This window comes from Diadema setosum, chromosome 19 (genome assembly GCF_964275005.1).
Source record: "Diadema setosum chromosome 19, eeDiaSeto1, whole genome shotgun sequence".
Taxonomy (NCBI): Eukaryota; Metazoa; Echinodermata; class Echinoidea; order Diadematoida; family Diadematidae; genus Diadema; species Diadema setosum.
In genome coordinates, this window is record NC_092703.1 from 13,368,030 (window position 1) to 13,396,025 (window position 27,996).

Below are 27,996 nucleotides of genomic sequence, written 5' to 3' on the forward strand. Positions count from 1 at the left end.
ACCGCCGCACACACGTGTGCGTGCGCCTGTGTGGCGCTAGGTGCCGGTGCGGTGGACGTCGACAACGTTGCGTTGTCACTTTCGCTCGTTATGTACATGCGTATGTACACCGGTACGTACCGTGCCGTACCGTGCCGTGCCGCACCCCCACCCCCTCCGCGTGAAATCAAGTGCAGACGTAGGGCCTATGGTTCTACATGCGGCCCATGCATGTTGAACCCAAATAAACGCCCACTAATGTAGAAATACATAAACCACAAATGTAGAAATCGTCCTCAAATGTAAAAAAAAAATAATAAATAAATAAAAAAAAATGCCCATAACTCAAAACTTCATCATTCTAAGTCCCCCTAAAACTTCTCATCTTCTAATCTTGATACAATAGAGCCTTTTAAATGCGGTTTTTTCCTTTCCATAAAAAATCAAAACATATCTTATCAATCTCTGCATATACCCACAAAGAAACAACAATTGACGAGGATGTGCAACCTAATTTGAATAATGCGTATGTTTTAAGTAAATGGATCTTACTTATCCGCAAAGATAAATCTCATTGTTTCCACCAACTCAATAATCTTTTAATCTTCTTTACTAAGTACATATCTCTTTACATCCATTTCTTCTCTATATTTCAGATCTGTCGAAAAATTAACCCCTAATATATTCACCTCCCTAACTACATTGCAAAACGAAAGATCCCCTACCCTATCCCCCATTTTTCTTTTTACTTCTTTTTTTTTTTATAGCAAAATGATAATAATGATAATGATAATAGCAATGAATAAAAAAAAATAAAGAATGAAAAGGCGTGCGCCCGGTGCGCTCCCGCCTGGATCCGCCACTGGGTTTTGTGTTTGAAATCATAGGTCATATAATGTAAGATGTGTGATATTGTCCAACGATGAATGTTGTGTTCAGTAAGATGATAAGCCTGCTAAGTGCCTGCTCAACCCGACGGAGAATTCAGAAAGCACTTCCACACACTGAATGAAAAAAAAAAATCCAACGCAAAAATGTCCCAAAAAAAAAAACAATTCAAAATTAAAATCTTCCACAGAGTTGTTGCAGAGCAGTTACCATGCTTGTACTCTATTGCCAAATGCCTAACAGGTGATAAGACTTGAAAGCTTATTTAGTTCAAAACTTTTTGAGGTATGACAAGTGTCCCACTTCTCCCGCGTCCCAGTTCACCCCACTCTCCCCTAAACTTGGGCCTGAATTCAGGCATCCCTGACATCCCTGCTTCGTTTCCATTAAGTCTCAAGACATTCTCAAAGAGGAAATCAATTCCAAAAATGAATAAACTTCAAAAGAAAGAGAAAAATATTTTTTTTTCTCGGAAAACATTCCTTGACCACTCCTTATGAATATGCAAATAAGCAATTAAGTTGAAGATGTGATGTCCTCACTATTTCTTATTCATTTCGTAAACAGAAATTACAAAATTCTCACATTTCAGCTGTATGAATATAAAACTTGCTTCAAGGGAAAGCTCCTACTTATCTTAGATCCCTAATCATTCCATACTATTCTGCTCGACCTGGACTATACATTCAAGTGCAGATAGCACCTTACTCCATGTACCCAAAATCAACAGTAGAGAGCGGGGGACAATGCTTTTGTGATGGCTGCACCGCGATTGTGGAACGATCTACCATGGTTCATCCACATTTCCCCGTCCCTTAATGTCTTTAAGAAGAATCTTTAGACTTTTCTTTTTAATGCTAATCTGTGACTGAATTTTGTTGTGAAGTGCTGTGAAACCACTCATTGACTGTGTAAGGGCGGTATACAAACATTAATGATCCAATTGTATTGTATTGTATTGTAAAACTTGCCTTAAAACCACTCAAAATAAAAAAGAACAAATGTTAACTCTGATATGCCTTCGTATAAGAACAAACGTTTACTTGTATTACATAAAGAATAACAATTTTCTGAATTTCATATATAACACAAAGGGAAAAATGTGAGGAATGACATCATCAACTCGCTTATTTGACTATTCATAAGGACTTGTCAAGAAATGTTTTCCGAAAAAATGAAAGTTCAAAATATAATATACCTTCCTTATTATTTTCTTATTCGATTTTTGTCATTTTTGTATCGTTCTGTAGGGAATGTTTCTCTTTCTTTTTGAAGTTTATTCATTTTTGGGGGCCGGATATCTTCTTTAAACTGTAGCTGATCTTGAATTGTACTTACAATCACATGCCATGATCGTATAGTTTTGGTTCAAGTTTCAAGTTCAAGTTTATTCAAAGTTTCCACAATACAAAAATTACATAAGAAAAATAACAAGGAATACATTGTTGAATATAATTTATGCGATTAAAACAATTTGCAGAATATTTGAATATAAATTGACAATGCATGTAGATGCATTATAGATGTAAAGTGGAGGGGTCTTAGAAAAGCAAGCTTGTATAATAAGACCCCTGAAAAGGCACTATAACAACTCACTAATATATATACAAACATAGAATAATTCTAGTGGAATCCCTCATGAAGTGCAGCAACCACACCCCAGAGACCCCCCCCCCAAAAAAAAAAAAAAAAGTCACCAAATTTATTGCCCCCCCCCCCCCAGTCAATTTAAAATTCATTTTATCGGCTAGTGATATATGACCACAAGAGGGAGCAGCATTTTTTTTTTTTTTTTTTTTAACTTTGTGGTATGGTCTCAGAACCCTCACTTCTCCACAGGTAAGGACCCTTTCAAAAGGAAAGTTTCTGATTTTTACCATAAACCAGAATTATACAGTGGCTTTAACATACATGGATGGATTCTAAGTGCACACACACACACACACACACACGCACACACTACCTATGGAATTTTAAAGCAAAACATAATTGGCATTTAGACTATGTTACTCAAATGGAAAGCGATGAGATGAAGTCATGTATCTAGAATTTCGTTGAGACCTAATTTCAGGTTTCTACATTTTTTGGTGAGATAATGAGAAACCTCTCATGAAATATCAAAGAACATGTAATTCCATGAGGAATTTAATGTTTATTTGATGAAAATTGGTTTTGAAATGGCCGAGATATCCAAAATAGAGCGATTCTGATAAGTGTGGGACCCACACCTTTTTACGATCACTTTGTTTTACTTTGTTTTTGGATGTTTCAGTCATGCCATACCCGATTTTCATCAAATAAACTTTTAATTCCTCTTAAAATGGTATGCTCTGGGCCCCGTCTTATAAAGCCTTCAACTCAATCACAAGTCCCCAAATCAATCGCAACTTGCATTGCAGCACACAAAAACTTGTGATTGATTTCTATCACAAGTTTTTATAAGACAGGCCCCTGTACTATTTCATAAGTGTTTTCTTGGTATCTCGCAAAAAAGTTTAAATTCTCATCTCCACCAATACTGTACCATCCCTTTAATATTTTCATTCATGAAATGTAAATTTCATGAATTTGAATAAGTTTAAGATTCTCTTCTCAACCAAAAAAGTTTACAATTTTTCTTTAGATTGATCATACATTATGTCTATTTTTTTTTTTCAACGCTGAATTGGCTCGAATTACCACCACCTTATTTCCTTCAACTCCCTGCAATTTCTTTTCCCTTCCACATCTATTTTTACTTTCACCAAAGAAGAAAGTTATGTTTTCATCGGCGTTGTTAGTTTGTTTGTTTGTCTGTGTGCAAAATAACACAAGTTGTGAATAGATTTGAATGAAACTTGCAGGAAAAGTTGATGACACCGAAAACAGATTGAATTTTGGTAGTGATCCGGGATTTTGTTTATGATAGATTTTAAAAGATTTCATGATATACGATTAAAATGTGTGGAACTAACTGCAAGTACTGTATACAGGACTGTTGGTGCAAGTGTAATGCTGCCCTCTTTAGGCAAGATGTATGGAAAGATGAAGTACAGTACTCTGTACATAATGTACCCAGTACCATAATTTTTTTTTCTCAGTCACTATGTACACTGTATTGACTATTTTCATCCCGAGTGTCAATTTCCCAAATTGCTTCTAAAAAAGAAAGAAAGAAAGAAAGAAAGAAAGAAAGAAAGAAAGAAAGAAAGAAAGAAAGAAAGATTAGTGCCACAGATGTTCATTGCTAGCCTTAGTTATTTATAGTGGACTCCTTGGTACAAGGTCCTATGAATTCACTTTGTCATAACAACACTTTGTTAATGTCAATCAATGTCTCAAAAACAATACAGGGCAACTTATGAACAGTGGGGCCAGAAAAAAAAGTTACATGACAAGGTTGTATTAGAGGTTACCACCCCCCCCCCCCCACCAAAAAAAAAAAGAGAAAAAAAAAAGAAAAGAAAAAAGAAAAGCATCAGAACAGGGAAGCCCGTTTGTGTGTCTGAAATACCAAGTAGGCCCCTACAGTGTGTACCACAGTTCAATCAAGCACACTTGCATAACTTCCACATCAGTGGCAAACATCTTGCAGCACTGTTTGCACTAGAGCTCTTCAAACTCATTCATATGGAATACCAGCAGTGCAGAAAACAATCAACATTACTGTACCTTGCGCTACCTCTTTTCTCTTTTTTTTTCAGCTTTATTTTTCCTGCATGCACCCAGACCCTACCTTGTTGTTCCTTACATCATTGATTTAAGCTTAAACCCCTTGTGCACACAATTTTATTTTGAAGGCATGCAAACCTGTCTGTCAAAACGATGTGTTTCAAGTCTCACCTTGCCACTTGGCTTGTGATGAATTAATATGAAACATTACTGGCGCATTCACTAGGCCAGGCATTCTCAATTTGTGCATGCTGGTCCTGTTAGCACAACCTCACAGAATTAGCAGGGCAAGCATAGTCATCATCGTTCGGTACAGTCAACCATGTTTAAGTCAAGCTCGCACAATAAAAAAAAAAAAAAAAAAAAAAAAAAAACCCAAAGTTGAAGGTCTTTTCAATTCCTCTTTTCTTTGTATTCTCTTGATTTTAATTCCAAAGAAGTCAAATTTTCTCTAAGTCAAAGATGCACATATCTCTCAAGTCTGAGTAGATTCGTCTTAGGCAAGGTTGACTGTAGGTCTACTTTTAAAATACTCATAGAGGTCTCTACTAGAAATACACAAGACACACCTCAAACACACATCTGGAAATTAAGTTTGAAAGATTTAATAAGAAACACACAGAAATAAAAAAAAAAAAAAAAACACATCAAAGGCATCTCTCAAAGATTGACTTACCAATACTACAAACAAAACATTTACAGCTAGAATAATATTGGATCTTGAATTTCCATTGATTGGGTGCAGAGCATAAGTCTATTGGTACATATTTCACTTAGATTTTTCTACCTTAAAATACAATCATACAAAAATAATAAACAGGTGGGTAGAAACTATGTTGCCTATTGAATGGTGGCTAATTAGCATATTTTTGCATATTTCACACCAAACTATGTTTCGTTTGTGATGCATATTCCACACCAAACTATGTTCCGTTTGTGATCGATGTGGTTTGACATAACAGTCTGAAACAAACATGAATGATATTTGTAAAGACATCACACTCCTTGTCTCAAATTTACTATGTGCTCAGCTATGACAACTCAGAGTCTCAACAGAACAGCAAACTAAGCTCATGGAGAATGCATGTATTATGTCAATGGCTGCATGTAAGACACAAATCTCAAGCATTGTTTCCTTAAATAAATAGAGAAAATCGAGCCACAAACTCATTACTGTAGTCAAGAACAGTCAAAGTGGGATAAAATCTGAAGTACATTGTACAATGTACTTTAGTAAACCTGACCACTGATAGGGAATGAATGCATGCATGCACAATGAATGAGCTGGGAGCACAGATTTGGTTTGCATTAAACTTGAAAGTGACAGCCATTCAATGCAGTTTCTATAATACTGTACATACTGTACAAACAGTAATTATTTTGCTTATATACTTTGTCTGCTGTAATGAGACTTCATCATATCGACAGAATTACTGAGGTCCTAACTACCTTTCTGACAAGATTTGTGCGTCCAAATAATGTTTGATGGTAACTATATTCACTGATCATTTCATACATTGTCTTGATATCTTCACACAGATCCATGCTCTTTGCTCTTAGCTTTCAAGTATGGATTGACTGTTACATTAATCTAGCTGTAAATTTCCTCACAGTTCTCAAGGTATGACTGTACAGTCATTGTGACAAAATGACAAGATTTGACATTTTCTGCTAGCATCAAGATGAACTGTGAATCTACGGGATTCCTTGCAGCAATCTCGTTGTTTCACGCATATTCTCTCATTGGCAAATTCAGCTAGAACAGACATCCATCTTAAATAAAAAAAAAAAAAAAAAAATTGTGCGTGGTTGCATTTCACGTAAGTTTTTTTTTTTTCTTTCTTAAGACCGGCTCTTGTTTCAATATCACTGTACGATTTGTATAAAGCCTCCAAAACACAAAACAAATTTCCTAAAACACAAGGCTAACAAGTAAATATCATTTCAACAAATATTTCATAGGTAACACCGGAAAAAAAAAGTATGTTTGCCCCACAATCAATAAAGATAATATGTCAATTCTACTTGTAACAATCACAAAATTATAAGTACACGTATGAAGCATCCTATTAGCAGTGTCAGATTGAGCATACTTGGGACGAGTTCTCAGCGAGTTAAGGGAAGACAATGAAAGAAGCTTTGCAAACGTGCAATGAATAAGATGTGACAAGTCGTTACGGGCACCGACTGTCGATTTTACTCACGGACCACCTCCTGTTCACTGGTGTGGAAATGATAGGCATTTCAAACTATTAACATTTCCCATTTGCTGTAGACACTATGCATATGTAAAGGTACGTACAGGATTTTCGTACGTTTCGATTCCTGTATCTTTAAACAAGTACTTGCATTTCAATGTGCAGTGTACATGTTTGCAGGCACCTTGGAGGACTGCTTAAAGCAATAATACCAGTTACAATTCATGTCTTTGCTAAATCAGTCGGATTAAAATAGCTCCGCTTCAATAATCACTCATTTCAAACTCGTTCAAGCACGACACGGCCTTCCACCCCATATAGCTGACATTTGCATTCTCATAATTACTGAACATGTAGAAAAGAGGAATAGAGAGTGTAGTATGCTTGAGAGATGCCACAAGGACAGTTGAGGGGAAAAAAAAAAATTAATTTTGGTAAAATAATACTTTGCCTCACACAAAAACTAAGATTTGCATTAGATACATATATATGTAGTTATGTACACAATGACTTTACAATATAAACAACAGAGAGTAATGGCATATTTACACTGTCAGTGGAATAGCTGCAATTCTAAATTTCTGGCTCATCTATTGGAAATAATTTAGATAAGCCCATACACCGGCTTTTCATGTAAAAAGCATACATAATGGAGACTATGTAGCCTTACCATGGGTGCATTTTAATTACAATTATAAAATTGTTCAGAAAATTTTGTGGGGAATTCAATTTAAACTCTGCAAGTACCATTGTTCTAATTGCACAATCTAACCAGTGTTGTTGAACAGTGATATAGCTTGCTCGCACACAATGACTACAATAAAGGCTTTCTTTATAAGTGAGTACGATCCTCATGCATGTGAGTAGACTACTATTCATTTCAAGATCGAAAGCACACCTCCAATGATTTTGGCCACCCACAGCAATGATATCTGGTGCTGGTCACTGGGTTACCCTTAATTTTTATATACGTACTTTTTTTTTTCTTTTTCACAAACTGACGTATACCATAACATGTATGTTGAGCTCTGTCACAGTGTAGTTTGTATTTTTCTGTCTAATATACTGGCCAATTATAGGAACATACAGTCAATTATAAAGAAAATCTTTCTGATCTGTATCTCATTTGGCCCAACATCTATCTTTTCCACTACTACTTCAACAAAGCCAAAGGAAAGATAAAGAGGAAAGAAGAAAAGAAGAAAGATTGCATATGAAGTTTTTGCATCTGATATATAAACTTTGTTGAATATGGGCTGTGCGGCCAGGTGTTAACAAGCGTGAAAGGGCTGGCAAATGGGTTTTTCATGGATATACGGGTGTACTGAAAATGAAAACTCCCCTACGCCCACCCCTCCATCCCAGCATGCACCAAGTTATAAACAGAGAGTAAAAGACTTCAAGTATGGAATCACATTGACATCGGGAGATGCATCCAGTGGTCAATTCTTTTCCCTGCAGCCATGCTGCCCACACCATCAAGCCCGCTCAACATTACATAGAACAGAACACGACAAAAACAAACAGGAGTGGAAGGAACTAGATGGCCAGTCCAAAGACGCTGACAATGCAGTACATGGTCTTGTTCTCCCACCGGACGGTGCAGCTGCCGTCTGTGGAGTTATCCCAGAAGCACGAACTGGCCGTGTGGAGACCCGCGCCGTTCTTCTGCATGATGACACAGGTCACTGTGGTAGGAGAGATACACATGTAAGGGGTTTGCTGAACATTTTACACGACACAGAAATTTACGCAGGTAAAAGAAAGAGACAAACCAATACTTGTAGCAGACTAAGCATTTATAAAGTTAACTTCTGAAAGCAGCATCTTCAAATAACTGGCATTTTTCCTTTGACTGGCGTATTTCCTTTACAGATGAAGAGCAAGTAACTCTTTATCAATTTAAAAAAACAAACAAAAAACATGTGTCAAAAGCAGTACAATAGGACATACATGTACATTGTACCCCTGTACTTTTTGATAAAGCTCGACTTGATACATGAAGAAGAGTACTCTACTTAGTCTTTACAAAACATGCAATTGAATTGCACGACCACATGGTTAAATGAAAATCAGCATATTACAGTTTATGTCACTGTTATGAGACAATTGGAATGACAGTTCTTTTAGGATACCCATCGAATGCATGTTGGCCAAGTTACTTATACCCGCATTAAAACATGAAACATTTGATCTCTACAAGAAATGACACAACTAAAATGTGTATGAAAGGTGCAGAACTAGCATATAAATTTGTAACTGATGAGTCAGGTACACTACATTGGGCACCACTGCAGTGAATGAGGCTGGGGAATAATTCGTCACTGCTCACCAATGTATTTGAAAGGCTTTCCTAGCTTGGTGAGTTGGTTGAGGCACTGTTCAACTACATTGGACGTCCACTGGTTGACCTTATTATGCTGGTACGCACTGCCGCCGATGGTTCCTTCGACTGCTTCCTTGATAATGTTGCTCACTTCATCCACAACAAATGTGGTCTGTAAATAAAAAGGGAAAAGCGAGAATGGGAGATATGAAGAGATGATTTAAGGAAACAGCTTGTGGTTCTGCAATATTTGACGACATCACACAATGTCTTTGTATGAAACCTTGTTGCTTGGTAACCCAGATGTATTTAGCTACAATCAGATGACAGTTGGAATGCCTTGTTCTATTATCAGTGGGTCAACCATGTGATCCAATGAAAGGAAGAAAAAGTAAAGAGGAGTTTGGAGTATTCTGCACAAGAGAAGAAGCATTTGTACCACTATTTTTGATACCATTTCAAGATGATAATGGCTTTACATAGTCCAATCATGGTTTCCATTGTACAAAGTCTCACTGAATTTCCTTAATTAAAAAGACCCTAAATGTTGAGTTCTCTTACAAACATAAAACTTAGACAATGACCTTGACATAACAAATTATATAAAACAGGAGTGAACTTGAGCAATGTACAGTTTTGTATAAGCATGCATGCAGACATGTTTGCGTCTTGGAACGGAGAGAGTTGCACAATATGTCTGTTCATTTCACAAGAAATGAGTATTTGAAATCAAACTACATTTGAAATTTCCAATCATAAACATGAAATCTACCTTCATCACAGTTAAGTGAAGGCTGCATGTAATATGTTGGGCACGCGGCAAACATTTCCAAGTGAGTGTTTATTGGTACTTTACTATTCAGTGCATGCCTAACAATACAAAGCACTCTGCTTTGCATGGCATCTACCACACGGTCGGGCTAGTCGCACGTCATGCCTGCCTAGCTGTGCCCTTGTTGCTATCACGTCCCATATTTTTCCTCAGTAGAAACATATCGGGTAGTGGGTGATGCAAGGTGATGTGAGGTGCTCTGTTGTCCACTTCTTTAGGTGGTCAATGCGCGGTGACGAAAGGGACGATTTTCAGTATTATCACAGGGCTGGCGCTGCATTTTTAAAAGCGTGCTGGCTCTGTTAATTTTTCTGGTGCCATTTCCGGGTTTCATTAGCTGACGAAAGGCGTTCAGAACCACATTTTCCTGGTGCCAGTTCCGGGGTGAAAAAAGTGGGTGTGTGTGGGGGGGGGGGGGGGGGGCAAGTGGTTAGACTGCATGTATTCCTATAGATCTACATTATACAAATCCCTGCTGGCAGTCTCAAATCATAGGGAGATTTTGCCCATGTTATTCAATTGATCATCACACATAAGCTTTGCATGCAAAGCACTGGTGCATCTCATCACATGTACTAGAGCTTTACAGTCTACACTTGCACTGTATAGACTACTTCTGGTCTCATGTCTTGCATGCTTTGGAGTGTAAAGTTTCTGAAACAAATATCATGCTTACTTTTTGTTATTTGAATATAGCGGAGAATATCCACTAGATACTGGATTTGCAGCAGTTTTGTTTTGTTTTTGTTTTGTTTTTTTCAAAGTAGCAGGAGATGATGAGTGAAGAACATTTTATTTTAGGAGAGCAAAACAAAGTGAAATGTTGTTATGTAGCCTACATCATACATGCGTTGCTTCTTCTAAATTCGAGACGTCGCATCTCCCGAAACATTCTCTTATTCTTGAATCTTAATCCTTTTCAAAGCAGCAGATCAGACTTGACACCTGACATTGCAGGGGCAGCTTGCTGAGAGCTGTACCAAGTAGGATTATGAAGTTAGGAGTCTACCACCATAGCCATAAATTAAAAATAGAAGCCTCTTTAAAATTCCACTGCTTGCTAATTGTGCAATTGTGAATGTGAGCAACATCATGTCGCGATGCCGAACACTCCATATTCACAAGCTGTAGGCCTCTACATAAAGTTGACTGAAAGATCGGTCTGTATCTGGTTGTCGGGGATATGTTCCGCGAAGACTGCGTCTGGCTTCACGGATCCCCTCCTATACAGACCGAAGGCTGTAATACTAGTTCCTGTATTGATGGTGATGCTCTGCCAGCGGTCAGCGGTCGCGCACAGACCAAACGGTACGATAAACCCAATTTCATACCGCTTTTTTACATTCAAACAAGTTTAACATGACATGACACATTATGCAGTAGAATGTAATATTTGTGGTATTAAACTTTCTCACATTGTGCTATCGAAGATGTAGGTTAGATCGCAGAAATTTATATCCGTATTGCAACATCGCCGTTCGCTAGCAGTAAGTCGCCATTTTGAATCCGTTAGCCAATCACAAGCGAGGTACGTCACGTGTTTTAATAAAACCATGCAGAAATCTACCTCAGCAAGTGACTGGCTATTTTTAACGGATTCATGCGCTGAAGAGCTGTTTGCGATTGTATCGACGGGCTGGTAGTTGTGTCTTTTGCCATGAAAATTCTGCCAAAAGGTTGGATGATTCATTAATCGGCAAAATCGTGAAATAGGTCCCACTGCAGTGCGCATGCATCGGGTGCGTTAGCAAGCAAGGTTAGGTTTAGGGTTTAGGGTTAGGTAGGGTTGTATTTATGGTTATATTGGCTGTTAAATTAGTCGAAGGACATAAAATTAGGAAGTCCTTCCGAGAATAAAACGTTGAAGACCAAAGAAAAAATGGGAGAAAGGGAGGACGAAAAATGTTATGCTGTGGAAATCGGCCCCACCGCTGTATCAATCCCTCGTAAACGCCATTTGGTGGGGCCGCATTCACAAGTATACTGTGGAAGAAAGCCCCACCGCCGCCATGCTTATCTACCGATGAACGCCACACGGTGGGGCTGAATTCACGAGTATAAACAGGCGAGCCGCGGTGGTGGGCATGGGACCTATTTCACGAGTGTGCCCATTAATCTGGTAAGTGCAATGTGATCTTGAAATGTTGTTGATTTTGCTATGCAAGTTTAAATTTGCTGATCTGGGGCTGTGATCTGTGAATTAGATGCAATCGAGAAGGGTGAGGACGCCCTCACCCACTTCTCCATCTAACAGTTAGAGACAGTGTAACTATACACAGCCCAGTCGCCGCTGTACATACATAGCGCGACAGGGCTGTACCAACGAAGCTCCAAACACGAAGAGGGTCCAATGATCGCATGCGATCGGATTGAATTTTGATACTTTAGATCATTTTTTTGTCACTTCAAACTCATCCGACGAACAAAATGATAATGAGACTTCATATCTAGGGTAACATCCCCAGTGTTCGGTCACTTAAGCTCTTTTGCAATATTTTTCAAACTAAAATAATACATACATATATATCTACAGCAATGTATGTGAAATATATCAAATTTCTTTAATCTCAACTTTCATTTTGTTAAATATCTCACAGAATTGCACAAAATAGCGAAATATTTCACCTTGAAAATTCCCCAGTATACGGTCATCGGCTCCAGTATTCGGTCACGCGATGTGCGCGTTCAAAGTCAATGCGTGTTCAAGGCAGCTGAAAAAACGCGCGCGCGCGCTACCTTGTTGGTGCAAAATTGCATCGGGGAAGTTGCGGCGACCGTTGGTGACCGAATACTGGGGCCTCGGCACTTGCATTCAACCCTTGTACATTGGGACACTGTATCGGCACGTACGGACATTTTGTTTTTCTTTTGCGTTTTTGAGGATACCATTACACTCCAAGCTTGCGATAAGCGAAAAATCCCGCGAGAGAACGGCGTATTTCTCGATTTTTAGCGCTTTTTCGGCGACCCGTACTCTTAAAACTGGGCCTTATCCGTGCGCGCTTTTGGAAAGTAGCGCCGATTCTGCACTTTTGACGGTAAAATTTGGGATTTGGGATGGATTTTTGGAGGGGGCTAAGGGAGTTTCCTGTTGTGAATGAGTGTACAAGTATGTGAATTAGTGCGATTTGCATGTGTTGTGACAGTTGAACTTACTGGCTGGTGACTAGTGATAAGTGACCGAATACCGGTGCCTGACCGAATACTGGTGCCCTTACCCTATGCTATGAATATTGAAATTTAGATTCAATAACTTACCTAAAATGATGGTTATATGCAACATGTGTGAACGGTTCACGAACGGTACATCGTCTTTCACGCCAGGCTGGTAATATCCGGGAGGTCACATGATCTGAATGCCCTTTCAAAAGGTCGCGCTGTCGACCGTGCTGCTACACCAACACTCAAGCGCAGCGCATCGCACGCACGCAAAAGATTTCCGCAGAGATCAAGGCGCCATTTTGAATTCTGCAACGATGAACCCCGACGGTGTAACCGTTAGGGAATCCGCCAGAAAGTATAATTTTTTGGGTCCACGGACTTATCACGAGGGCTCTCAATGGACTTACGAACCTTCTCTAATACAAGCATGCACTTAACAATTGCTTAAGGTGAGTAACGTTTGGTAACGTGTACACTGTTTATAAAGAACATATAACAGGGCTGCACACTAACCCATTTTTTCTGCCGGTCCAACCTGTCTCTGTCGGACCGGTAAATGCCCCGTTTTACCATTTTTTACCGGTCCGAACAGAAAATTTACCGGTCAACAACGACAACCTGAAAAAACATTAAATGACTTGCAAACTCATTTTCTTTTCTTTTTTTTTATGGACGTCCCCCCCACCCCCCCCCCCCACCCATGTACATTCTACAGATTAATATTTTTTGGAAAACTTGCATTATATATTACACAAGAAATTAAAAAAAAATAGGAAAAAATAGAATGTTTGTTTGTGAATTACAGTGTAAAATGATAATGAACAAATTCAGATTGTGTCAAATGCGTTTGTGACTTTTTCTAAACATCGGCGCACGAACTTGCTGCGTAACCTGCTCTTGGTGGTCAGTTGGATTGCGACGATTTAATGAATTATTTTAGCTGTGATATTTTCTGATGCACGCGCTACAAGGGGTTCTTTATTTTTCTCCTGATAATCTATTCACATTTGTGCATGCGTTCTTGAAAGGTACACGACATGCAGGGCCGAATTCGCAATCCTTTTTTGCGCCCATTTCCACCTCTGAATATTAGCGGGTTTGTGACAATTTCATAAATTACTTCGGCTGTAATATTTTCTGATGCACGCGCCAAAAGGGGTTGAAAATGCGTCCTTTATTTTTTCCCGATAAACTCTTCGAATTTCGTAAGTGCGTTCTTAAAAGATGTTTCACACGGCCGAATTCATGATACTTTTTGCGCCTATTTCTACCTCAAATATCAGCGGCATTGTGGCGATTTTATTAATTACTTCGGATGTAACTTTTTGTGATGCTCGCACCGGCTAGAATGGTTGATAATGCGTCCTTTATTTTTCTCCCCATAATCTCTTCTCATTCCGTACATGCGTTCTTTAAAGGTATACGACACGGCCGGACTCACGATCCTTTTTGTGCCTATTTCTACCTCAAATATCAGCGGGATTGCGATGATTTTATGAATTACTTCGGCTGTAATCTTTTATGATACACGCACCAAAAGGGGTTGAAAATGTGTCCTTTATTTTTCCCCGATAAACTCGTCGCATTTCGTAAATACGTTCTTAAAAGATATACGACACGGCCAAAAATCATGATTCTTTTTGCGCCTATTGTTTCCTCAAACTTCAACGGGATTGCGATGATTTTATGAATTATTATTCGGCTGTAATCTTTATGATGCACGGGCCAAACGGGGTTGAAAATGTGCCCTGTATTTTTCACTCAATAATCACTTCGCATTGCGTACATGCCTATCTACGTCACGGCCGAATTCACGATCCTTTTAGCGCCTATTTCTACATCAAATATCAGCGGGATTGCGATATGTCATTAATAATTTCGTCTGTAATCTTTTGTGATACATGCACCAGAAGGGTTGAAAATGCGTTCTTTGTTTTTCTCCCGATAATTTCTTCGCATCTGTGCATGCGTTTTCAAAATTATACACTGCATGCAGGGCCGAATTTGAGATTCTTTTTGCGCCTATTATTGTTATCTCAAATTCCAAGGGGATTGCGAATTTTCATGAATTACTATTCGGCTGTAATCTATATGATGCAAACGCCAAAAGGGGTGAAAATGTGTCCTTTATTTTTCTCCCGCTAATCTTTTCCCATTTTGTACGTGTGTTCTTAAAAGGTATACGTCACGGCCGAATTCACGATCCTTTTTGCGCCTATTTCTACCTCAAATATCAGTGGGATTGTGGCGATTTCATGAATTACTTCAGATGTAATCTTTTGTAATGCACGCACCAGAAGGGTAAAAATGTGTTTTTTATTTTTCTCCCGATAATCTTGTCGCATTTGTGCATGCGTGTTTGATAACCAACACGGCATGCAGGACTGAATTCAAGATCCTTTTTGCGCCCGTTATTTCCTCAAATTTCAACGGGATTGCGTTGATTTCATGAATTGTTATTCGGCTGTAATCTTTTATGATGTACTCACCAAATGTGTCCTTTATTTTTTTTTTCTCTCCTCTATAATCTCTTCGCATTTCGTACATAAGCTTTTGAAAGATACGACGCGGCCGGTCGAATTCATGATCCTTTTTGGGACGATTTCTACCTCAAATATGTAAGCGGGACTGCGATGATTTTATGATTTTTTTCTCCCTAGTATTATCTCTTCACATTTTGTGCATGCGTTCTTAAAAAGTACACGGAAGGGCCGATTTCGTGATCCTTTTTGCGCCTATCTTCATTATGAGACCATTCTGAACGAATGAAAATATTCATCTGTGAAATGACTGTGTAAAATGAAAATAAACAATCAGATCCATTTACTGTATCGTTGAATATCGAATGTCTTTTTACTTTTTCTAAAAATCAACACAAGTAAATTAGTTCTAACATAACTGCCACGCTGCTGCGAAGCCGGGATCGGATTGATCTTGCGTTAAAAAATCATGAGCAAAATGACTCAGAAATGCGTGCGCTTTTATCAATGCTTCTTGTCTGGCATGACCGCCGATTGCAAGCAAACGAAAAGCAGTTACACTGTTCTATACATGCTTTGCATGTATTGCATTGCATGGCAGTGCGTGAACAGCGCCAAATGCGCAAGCGAGCGCGAATAACTGGTCGACTGCTAGTGCTCAAAACTAATATGTTTACTGTACAAATTGCACCGGTAGACATAAACGAAAACTTGCGTAAAACTTGTTGAACAGCGCAATATCTTGCCTTCTGTTTCTTCCTGATCGGGGCTGCTCTTTTTCTTTCTACTGACCCCACCAATGCTTTTTTCTTACTGGTCATGTCGGACCGGTAACTTGTGGATTTCCTGAAAAGTTACCGGTCCGACAGTGACTTTTACTGGTCTTTGACCGTCGGACCGGCGCCAGTGTGCAGCCCTGCATATAAATTTTCATAAGTTTTGTAGTTGTGTTGTGGTTCCCCACTTTGAAGGTGCCCGCTCGCTGGTCAGACGCTGTATTCGCGTAGCGTATTAACAGCGTCTGGTCGGGCTAGAGACAGTGCACAGACCCAACAACACTGGTGGTATGAAAAACATTTATGGTTAAGAGCTTCAATACAGCGAGGTATATGACAAGCTTCCGTCTGTCTCCAGATAATAATAATAAAATAAAAGATTCCAAAGACTCCTCCGGACAGACGGATCTTTCTGTCTAACTGTTAATTGTACAGAGCGACATTACAGGGCGGCCTAAGTTATAAGTACAGTGAGTGTACAATAGAGGATGGTAATACACACGTAGCGTATAGAACAGCATTCAGATAGACCTAGACTCTAGTTCATCCAACAAGCTAGCCTATGATACTGAAGCTCAGACAGAGATATCGTAAAGGTGAGTTTGAATAACAGCTTTTTTCCTGGTCAACAATTTTATCACACATAAAAAATCAGGCTAAAAATCATTACCTCTTCTGCTGACTGAAAATCATCCATAATAGAGTCAAACGATCGTCTCAGATAATTTAAAATATTGGCAAAATTGAGCAGATTCACTCCCGAGCCGTCGAATCTATTTACAACGTGACCCAATGTGTGACCTTTCGTTGGCAAGGCTCATCCATGGACCATTCTATCCTAGTAGTAGTGCAACTACCCTATTATGACACCATATTGTCAGAAGAACAGTACACAGAGTTAGAAAAAACACATTGTCATCGATAAAAAAATATAAAATATTATCTTTGTAGCTATTGTAGTACTACATATTTATAAAAAACACCCAAAATATCTAAGTTTCTCATAGAATACCCCTACAAAATAATTGACTATTCCATTTAACTGTTAGTGTGGAATAGTCTTTTACACAGATGTTACTGTGAATATGGATTTGTCTGCCGCTTGAACGACCGTGTGTAATCTGGTGACCTGTAGATAAAACGTCTGAATTGAAATCTCGTTCACGTTTATGTCTACCAACAACTACAAAACACTGCGGCCGCGGCCGATCTACTACCACCTGTTCAGAAAAGCTTTTTGTCGGCGTATATGCCACATGCACACGTACATGTATGTTTATGCACCCAAACATCATCTCGGACCTGTCAGTGCAGCAGGGGTCCGGTAAGTAGAGCAATTCTGTTTGCGATCTTCGTGGAACAGCCAAGCTGAAGTGTCCGTCGAAGGTGACGCGTACAGCAACAGTTCAGAGAGAAGAGCTCGTTAGTGCTCAGCACATCTGATTGACAGAGACAGAGTAGCATTTAATACTACCGACAAAATTATTGCAGTTGCAGAAGACAGGCATCGATCGTTTATTTGAACATCAATGCTGCTGCATGCTGAGTGTGAACGTGGACGGGTCGATCTGATATCACCGTGCATCTAAAATTTAGGTAAATTAAACTGGCTAAAAAAAAAAATGATATGAGCAGCTGATAAGTCTAACGTTAATTGTAAAATGTCAGTGTAAGAGATGTAGACACTAACGTTAGGATCTAGTCTAGTGTACAGAAAATTGAATGCAACTCGCCTGTGGTCCCCAACAATCCAGTTGACAACCCGGCCCAGTTGACTTGTGCTGTTGTGGTTGTGTGCCTTTGCTTTTTGCAAAAGTGGAAGACAGAAAAACAAAACTGATAATTCACGTGATTCAGTTCGCGGATAAATACCAACTTAAAATCAAATTTTTTTTTTTCAATTTTGAAGACTTACAGGTGAAGTTTAAGTGTTGACGATGGGTAATGTACAACGTCATAGTCCCTTTCTGTTCGAATTGATAACTTAAAGGACAAGTCCACCTTCATAGACATTTGAATTGAGTGAATGCAGCAATTAATAGTAGAACACATCAGTGAGGGTTTGAGGAAAATTGGACAACCCATTCAAAAGTTATGAAATTTTATAGTTTCTGCTCAGTCACTGCTGGATGAGAAGACTACTACAGCCTACTGATGTTGTATGTGTACAACGTAAAAGAAAACAAAGAAAATTCAACATATTTTTACTTTTCTCGCATATTAAAGAACGCTTGACTTGCCTCTTTCAGAAGACAGGGAGAATATTATTACCTTTAACATACATCAGCGATAAGTCGAAAAAATTATGCACTTTTTTCAAAAAATAAACATTTGTGAAATTCTCTTTATATTTTCCTTACCGTTGTACGCATGTGACATCATCCACTGTAGTAGTCTTCTCATCCAGCAGTGACTGCGCAGATACTTTAAAAATTCATAACTTGTGAATGGATTGTTCGATTTTCCCCAAACTTTCACTGGTGTGTTCTATTGCTGCATTCACTCATTCCACATGTGTATGAAGGGGAACTTGTCCTTTAATGTGACTCGGTCGAGAAGAACCTGGGAGAGCTACACTGAATTGACGGCCAGCGCATGCGCACACATCACATGTACACAAATTTCAAATCCATTGACCGGATAATGTCTTTTGCTGGTGAAATGCGTAACTTATAGAGCCATGAAAATTGGGGGTTGTCTTCCAACGTTCAGTGACACTGACAGCACTCTTTCAACTCGGGGCAAAAAAGATTGAGCTTGTTGGTAAAATATTGCATTACGTGATATGTTGGACAGTATGGGAAGCCAAAAACATATTACGGATGTGTTGTGCAGTTTGCATTGATGTTACATCGATATAAGAAAAATCTATCAGTATAACTGTGTACTGATCGCTTGAAATGCTGCTCTGTACACAAGCAACCGGCACAGTATGATTTATATGTTCAGCGCATGCAGTATGGGTTGAGCGTTTGATCTGAATGTACAGTAGGATTACAGCGGCTTTTCTGTGGTGTCTTTGACAAGCTAAAATTTGTTTTTCCCTTTTCCTCAGCCAAGTCTTGTCGGGCGGTCGGGCGGTCGGGCGGTCGGTCGGGTGGTCGGGCGGTCGGGCAGTCGGTCCGTTGCAAATCTTGCGTCGCGAACTACTTCCTCAGTTTTCAACCGATTCCCATAAAACTTGGCACAGATGTGTGCCTTGGGTTGTAGATGTGCAAGACGTATTTTTTGACAGTACCCAAAAGTACGTTGCCATGGTAACGGCATATTATGGGCAAAAATGGGTACAAATCTTGCGTCGCGAACTCCTCCCACAGTTTTTGATCAATTTTTATGAAATTAGGTACAGATGTTCATCTGAATATGTTAATGTGCAAGACACATATTTCCGCAGTGGCAAAAAGTGCGTTGCCATGGTAACGGCATGTTATTGGTAAAATATAGGGCAAAATGCTTCATGGCAAAACTGCTTCATCAGTGTTCTTCCAATTCTCATGGAATTCATATTGAATGTTTGTCTTAGGATATAGGTCAGCATGACACATTTCTTGACAGTGACAAAAAGTATGTTGCCATGGTAACAGCTCACATATTATGAGCCAAAATGATGGAAAATTTTGTGTTGCAAACTACTTCCTCAGTTTTTGCCCAATTTCCATGAAACTTGGTACAGATGTGTGCCTTTGGTTGTAGATGTGCAAGACGCATTTTTCGACAGTACCCGAAAGTACGTTGCCATGGTAACGGCATATTAATGGCAGAAGGTCAAGGAAAGATCTTGCGGATTTAACTACTTCCTCAGTTTTTTGATCAAAGCTTATCAAATGTTGTTTTGACCAAAGCTTATGAAATGTTGTTTGGCGGGGGTATACATGTAACCAGTCGCTGTAGCGACATTTCTAGTTTTCTTATGTTTTATTCTGATGTATCCTTTTCAACCTGTATAGTGCTTGCTTTCTTTCCTATTCTTCTTGCTTTAATCAAGTTTTGATTCATCTTTCATTCTATTATTCTACCTAGTGCTTTTTTTAAAATTCTTCTTTGCTTTCCTTTTTTCTTTTCAAAGGTATCCATTTCTCCATTGCTTTCCTTTATAATGCAAGTTTCTCTTCCTTCTTTCTTCCTTTTTATGTTGTTTTTATTTTAATTGTACTTTCTATTTTGTAAACCTTTTGTTTCATTTTTCAAGGTTAACCTTTTTAGTCTCTTTTCATTCATTTCCTTTCTCCCTTTTCCTATCCTTTCTGATATTTTTTCACCCCTGTCTTATAACCATATTTTCATAATCTTCTTTCATACACAACACAAACACCATCCCCAAAGCTCATTGAATAGCTACAGCAAGACTCGATACAAGCTAAAGGAACAGCAGAAAAACAGGTTTATCTTTTTTAAAGATATACCATAGAAGAACTTGCTGTGATTGCTATGAGATTGCTGCATTCAGATCAATGGCTTGCTGCTATGCCATGAACGTGTTTTGTATATTTTGTGGCAGGGAGAATTCCTGTTTTATGGTGTGAGGTGATAGCGGTACACACAATAAGAGCCCCGATTATAACAGCACCTGCAGATTGCAAGCGTTTCGTTAATGCATGTCCGATATGTCATTTGCAGCAAATTGGAACATGCGCCCTCTTATAGCCCTGTTTGCGGCCTCCCCTGAAACCTCATGAATACAATGTACATATTTTTGCAGGGATCAGGAACAGAAGGCCACTCTTACCCTCTGATCAACTCAAATTGACCTCCAAAAGCACAATATATTCCTATTTAGGCATATCATATGTTCATACAGCTGTAAGCCTTAATTTACTGATCAGGAAATTGTGAAGTTTACACGGGCTCGAGAGGATTCCTTTCAGATTTCCAGGAGTTTTACTTCTCAAGATCATCGAGTGTGCTTAGCCTCACTTTTAAAATGGAACAAAAGCAGGAGTTACTTGTATTTATGTGCTATGGGAAGTGAGAGCACTCTCGCACCTGATTTGGCAGTTTCATCAAACTGCCCCTCTTGCAAATAGGCGCCCTGCCGCAAATATACTCTATTCCAAATTACAAAATGTACTATTCTTCTCTAATAGAGTAGCTGAGTACTTGAATATATCTGCAAACTAATCACTTTGTAGTAACACAAGTTCACTTTTTTTGTGAATTCTGCCATCCACCTTTTTGGGGTGCATTTCCTTCAATTGATCCTGCAGCATCCAGTGCAGACAGTGTGCGAGCTGTTTGATTTTCAGAGCAAGCTTGCACACGCAAGGGAGGATAGTTTTGTATTTAGCGTTGTATGTACAATGTAGCTTGATCATGTGTCATAATATGGGGTACATGTACTTGTATGCTATCTATAATTAAGTTGTACAAAACGTGTATGAAAAAAAAAAACCTGACCTTTTTTTTTTCCATAAGGCATGCCTTATCAAATATAGATGTCTTATCAAAATATCTTTCAGTGATAGAGATTACTCATTGCTTTGATTATGTTTTGCATGGGATATGATTACAGTTTAAGTACTTTGTCCACACTGCAAATATGAAAGATTTCTGTCTATAGCATTTTCTCATCAGACACAATTCATGACTCATCAAAATATCTCTATTTGGATATTTCTTGCACATTTCTTCAATAATATTTCATACATGGGCTATAAATACATTGTCCATAATGCATTATGTGAAAGATCTTTGTCTGTGCATTTTCACGCCAGACATACATATTGTACATAATGTGACATGGGACATGGATGTCTTATTAAAACAGTTAACAGACAAGAGACTGCTTTTTCGAGCGGCGCTTTTGAAACTACATGTAAGAGGTTCTGAAACCCATCTGCTGTATTATAAATGGGGTAGTTGTCACTTGCTACTACTGTAAAAAGCACTGGGGAAAATGTTTTGCGGGGGGGGGGGGGGGGGGGAGGAGGAGGACAGGAATGTATACACATCATTCCCTTGCCTTTAGAACTACAGTACCTCATGAAGTCGAGAGGGTGTTATTGTAAAAAATATCAACCAGGCAGAACAGCCAGGCCAGGCTTCAGTGGTTCATGTCATGTCCAATGTAGTGTGAAGGAAATCTCTTTATGATTCTCTGGTTTTAAAGGATGAATGTCTGTATGCCTATTATTGATTGACATGCTTTTGCAACCCCTAGCACACAAGGGGAACCCATTCATGTGACACGGGGTATGAAAGACAGATAATGTCATATTATAAAAACAATGCCTCTCTGAACAAAGGGGAGGGGTGTAAAGATTAATTGATAGAGAAAAGAAGGAAGGAAATTCAGAAGCCTGTAAATTTTAAGCATTTTAAGTAGACACAAAAGGTAAAGAAGCAGTGTAGGATAACCCTGAATAAACTCAAATGAAGCACGTTCCTAGCGAAATGACCTCACATGTTGCCAGCCACTGTTTTTGTAAATTGTGCAGATGTCCACCCATGGCACCAGATTGATTGCTCACCATGCACCTGCTGGCATAACCAAACAAAAAAAAAACAAACAAACAAACAAAACAAAAACAAAACAGCAAGATCTGGTGGAGAATGCTCTCATAGTATAGCCCATGTGACATTCATTTGTTGTTGTTTTTTCTTATAAACTAAGTCTCATTTTCCTGACATTTCTGTTTGAATACTTGAAAGTGATGTGAGACTCATGTTCGGTAGATCGTCAAGCTCTTGCTAAATGATGCGACTATGATTTCCAGGGGAATGCACGGTGGTAGTTTTATTATGTAGCCTTTCAGAAGTGTCACTGTTAATTGATGGCTTAACGCCCAATGTGCTTTTTAATCTATAGCCCTTTTTACACTTGTGTTTCTTAACCCCGGACTTTCTCTGACGCGGGACTATCGTTAGTCCCGTACCAATTTTTTCAGCTTTTTACACTGGCCAATTAGTCCCGTACTATCTCTTGTCCGGGGCTAAGGAGAAAACTGACCTTTTTACACTCGTATTTCTTAGCCCCGGACTTTCCAAACCACATGAATATTCATGATTACGCTGTGCACTGTACACGTACACGCACGCACTGGCAGCACTTGATTACCTCGTTTCTGATTGGTCAGTGGGGGTCGGACTTCGTCTCCGTCGCTTAGCCCCGGATTATTTTTTCGTTCTGTTTACACTCACTTGCATGGCACCGCAATTGCGGTGCTAACCCTGCAATTTTGCAGGGCCAGATAGTACGGGATTATCGGTGGGGCTAGCCCACTTAGGCAAAAACGAGTGTAAACAGAAAGTGGGCTAAGGATAGTCCCGTACCAACGGTGGGGCTAAGGCCCCCCCCCTTAGCCCCACCGTTGGTACGGGACTAAGCAAAAATTTACAAGTGTAAAAAGCCCTTATGTGTCCCAGGACAGTTTGCAGGTTAAAGCATCTGTGTAGCTTTTGTAAAGTACAATTTTGTATGAAACACTTTGACAAGAACATGTATAGTTTGTATTTCTAAACTTTTTTTTTTTTTTTTTTTGCTGTGTTGATTATATGCTTACAATTTGACAACAAAAGTGTGCACAAACTGATTAAAAAAAAAAAAAAACCTGTTCACTGGAAATATCAAGACTTAAGTAACACTAGTCTGTATGGGTCAGTGAAGAGTAGTAATTGAGTTCTTTAAAGGACAAGTTCACCTTCATTAACATAAGAATTGAGAGAATGTAGCAATATTAGTAGAACACATCATTGAAAGTTTGAGGAAAATCGGACAATCCATTCAAAAGCTATGAATTTTTGAAGTTTTTGTGCAGTCACTGCTGGATGAGAAGACTACTGCAGTTTATGAGGTCACATGCGTACAACAATATAAGGAAAATATATAGAGAATTTCACAAAATTTAATCTTATGAAAAAAGTACACATTCCCTTGACTTGTTACTGAAATATGCTATGGGTAATATTATTCCCATTGCCTTTACAAAGAGGCAAGTCAAGTGCTCTTTTATTATGCGAAAAAAGTGAAAATATGTTGAATTTTCTTTACATTTTCTTTATACTGTTGTACTCATATGACATCACGAGCCTTAGTAGTCTCCTCATCCAGCGCTTCCAACACAAAAGTTTTAAAAATTCATAACTTTTGCATCGATTGTCCAATTTTCCTCAAACTTTCACTGATGTGTTGTACTAATATTGCTGCATTCTCTCAATCCTTTAATTATGTTAATGAAGGTGAACTTGTCCTTTAATAGTGTATGTGTATAGTGGATTACCAATATGCCCTCATAAATTTTTTAAACCATACTAATCCTAACCAGCTTGCTTCTGTAGTGTTGAAAAAAAGAGAACCCCAGAGGAACACATAGATTATATTTTCTTGTGCCTTTCTATTCAAATGTACTGTCCTTTACCTAAAATGGCATTAAGATTTATGGTGTAAAATACAGTGTATGCTTCATAGCTTTCAAATTACCTGTAATGAAAACTGTAATACAAAACTTGATGGCGCCCATCACAGAACCAGCAATGTTTCATGCATGAATATTTTTGCAATGTACACTGTGTGCTGGATATTGTATATAAAAAAATTTCTAAAATCTTCATTTTACATTCTTTCATTTCTGAAGAGAAATTGAAAGGAAAAGTGAATTGGCAGCCCTTTCATTGCTGAGGCTATTTAAGATTTGCTGACATCAGCAACAAGTTTTTGATCAGTATTAGGAATATATTTAACCCTAACTTAGGTAGATAATAGAGCCGGGGGGGGGGGGGGGGGCTCCCAGGCTCCCTCCAGATCTTGGCCATGGACTGTGCAATTGCCACAAAAATTGGCACACACATTGCCTGTGATGTATTCGAAAATGCTGTGAGGTTGATTTTTCAACAAGTTTTAATTTGTGCTATATTATGCTAATTTATAATGCATAATGATGCATGAAATCAGACTATTTGGTACATGTATAAATCACTAAATAAAGCTCAAAATAGGCACATTTTTTGTGTAAATATTCTTTTTAGTGTCCTTAGCAAATGAGAACAAATTGTGCCATCAGAAAAATTTCTCAAGTGTTTTATTGTTTTTTATATTTCTTATTTATTTCCTTGTTTTTTCAAGTCTATGTTTTTCATTGTTTTTTTGGCGAAATTTGTGCGCGACATTGTTCCAAACATAAAAATATGTTAATAATTGATTTTAATCAATAAAACCCCAAAATAATCATGCTTTTATGAAATTTGCCTGTAAGCACAGTTTGCATTGAAATTGTACACAAATTCACATTTTTGAGCAATTTTTGGTCTGACAAGCATGTACATATATATTATGTGTAACTTCGCAACCGCACAACCGGGCATCGCAGATTTGGTGTGAAAATATGCGGGAGACTCAAACGAAAAAAGTCATGAAACATTGCGGCAATAACTTTTTGCGATGGTGATACATCGCACAGAACATCAAGGGGGGGCTCAGAGGCCCTCCTCCCGGCCTAGTTAGGGTTAATACTTGGAGAGAAAGGAGGCATATTGTATGACATTCTTTTGAAATATGAAGGCCATAATTGTTTTATTTCGTTTCAGAGGACAATATTGATATTTTAAATTTTGTAATTATTTGTCATAGTTTCTTAACGCATTCTTGCTTTCTGATGGTTCAATACCTGTGTGTCCACTGATGATGGTCATGATTCATAGATGGACGTTAATATAATCAGAATATTTTATTTATGGTAATGAATGTTATTCACAGTGTTGAGGAATAAGATGTAGAATGTGTGTTGTCAGTTTTAATTGAACTCCTAGTGTACAGTTCATACAATAGCATCTAGGTACATTGTACATCTTATACATTGTGTGTTATGGCATGGTGTGTACAGTGTGACAGTTGTTAGCTCAGCATGCAGTAGGGATATTAATGGTTTCTGCTCCATTGAATTGGTACAATATTTGATGTGACAACCCTGAGGGTGGTCTGTACAGACAAAAATAGACACTGGCAATACCCTTGTCCCCACTATATTGTGCTACAAGGCAGAAATGCAGGTACATGTGTATGTTGCACTTGTATATTTACATGGTAGGATTTAGGTTTCACAGAAAAATGTAGCTGTAGTTTATACGTGAAGTAGCCATCTTCCATTGATACACACGCTCTCCCAGCCTTAAGTCTTCTGCAGGGTGTGGCATACGATGCGGATTATAATTTGAGCATTCGGTATGCTGCATACACTGTAGGAAAGTAACTGAAGAGTTATGAGTGGTGTAGATTGTACCAGCAAAAATTATTGAATTGGAGAGTCTAGCAGTTTATCAGTTTTAGGATAACCAAATATGACTGGATTTAAAATGTTGCAGGCAGCTCATTTTTCCCCCACGTGATACAATTTATCCCATTTTTCATTCCCTACTAAAAAAAAATAATAAAATGTTTACCTATCAGAAAATGTGAATAAAATGTTGGCATGCTATGATATATGTCTTAATATGTTGCTCAAAAAACAAACAAACAAAAAAACGACACACAATACATATAAATTCAAGCAAATTTTCATACCATTTAGTGCTCATGAAAGATGAATGAAATGGCTCATTTGTGGCTTAGACATCTTAATTTTTATGGAAGACATAGAAGTAACAGTCAGTAAAATCTTCAAGTACCATTTGAGTTATAGCATTAAGTTTCTTCAATGTCTATGTACATCTTATAGTATGGTCTTTCAGGTAAAAATTATTTAGCATTCATGTTGCTGCAGTGTTGCTGTGTATCTACATATAATTGCTGGGGCCCCATAGTGCTCAGGGAAAATCAATGAGAAGATTGCAAACTAATATTTTGAACACTAGTAGGCTGTTATTTTACATTTTGTGTGTACTTTGTATGCAGCAGGTAGAAGACATGTACAAATGGTGATCATACATTGTACATACAGTACTTCAATATCATGCTTTATAGCCAGTGTGCCATAGACACAGGCAGTGGTGACTGAGGCTGATGCTGCAAAATATATTTGTTACTACATCTTTTCACCTTCATTAGCAAATTATTACTTAAAGGGATGGTATATTATTGGTTGAGGTAAGGATTCAGCTTTTGACTTTTTGCAAAATACTTAGAAACTGTTTTATGAAGTGTTAAAGGTACTAGCCCACATTTGCAAACCCACGAAAATCAAAACTGCATAAAACAGGTCCAATATGACTTCAAGTACAAGTTATAACAGTAACATACCTCACCTGATGCTCTTTGTCTATACCATTTGATAAAAGAGAGAAAATCATCGTTTTAAAATCAATTTTCAAACCGGGTCAACCCGACCCAAAATCGAATTACGAGCGCGGGCTAGCTACGTACATTAACTTACACATGTATCGCATGCATGTAGTACGTGCATGGACCGGAGCTAGCGAGCGTTTTTATACGCATGCATACGGTCCATTTTCATTTATTTTTATGAAAGTAATGGACTAATTGGAACAAAATTTTGCACAGGTGTTAACTCCATGCTAACTATGAGACCAATTGCTGCAGGTTTGCAAATGTGGGCTGATACCTTTAAAAGAGCATACAATTCTATGAGGAATTCTAAGATTATTTTTAAAAAAAAATTAAAATCTGGGTTTGAATGACTGAGATTTTAAAAAAACAAAGTGAAACAAAGCAATCCTGAAAGGTGGGTCTCACCTTTTATTCGTATAATTAGGATTTATTAGGATCTTATTAATATTTTTATTTAGCTTTGTTTTGGATATCTCGGCCATTTCAAAA

The 27,996-nt window shown here is 38.3% G+C and overlaps 1 protein-coding gene across 1 annotated transcript; it reads right to left on the reverse strand.

Annotated features, from left to right (window-relative positions):
• Nucleotides 1-5,101: 5,101 nt before the first annotated feature.
• LOC140242560 (dynein light chain Tctex-type 1) lies at nt 5,102-17,073 on the reverse strand. The gene is made up of 3 exons (XM_072322302.1): nt 16,963-17,073; nt 9,049-9,214; nt 5,102-8,404 (listed from the first exon to the last, which is right to left on the reverse strand). Exons 1-3 carry the CDS (start codon nt 16,987-16,989, stop codon nt 8,256-8,258), a joined length of 342 nt encoding a protein of 113 aa, XP_072178403.1. The 5' UTR covers nt 16,990-17,073; the 3' UTR covers nt 5,102-8,255.
• Between the last annotated feature and the right edge of the window lie 10,923 nt (nt 17,074-27,996).

What these genes read in the sequence shown, in the direction of transcription:
- LOC140242560 (XM_072322302.1), bottom strand. Translation starts at nt 16,989, where the DNA reads ATGGATGATTTTCAGTCAGCAGAAGAG. An exon ending in ATTTTCAGTCAGCAGAAGAG is followed by an intron (nt 9,215 to 16,962) that starts GTAATGATTTTT and finishes TTTTATTTACAG; the next exon opens with ACCACATTTGTTGTGGATGA. An exon ending in AAAGCCTTTCAAATACATTG is followed by an intron (nt 8,405 to 9,048) that starts GTGAGCAGTGAC and finishes CTCCTACCACAG; the next exon opens with TGACCTGTGTCATCATGCAG.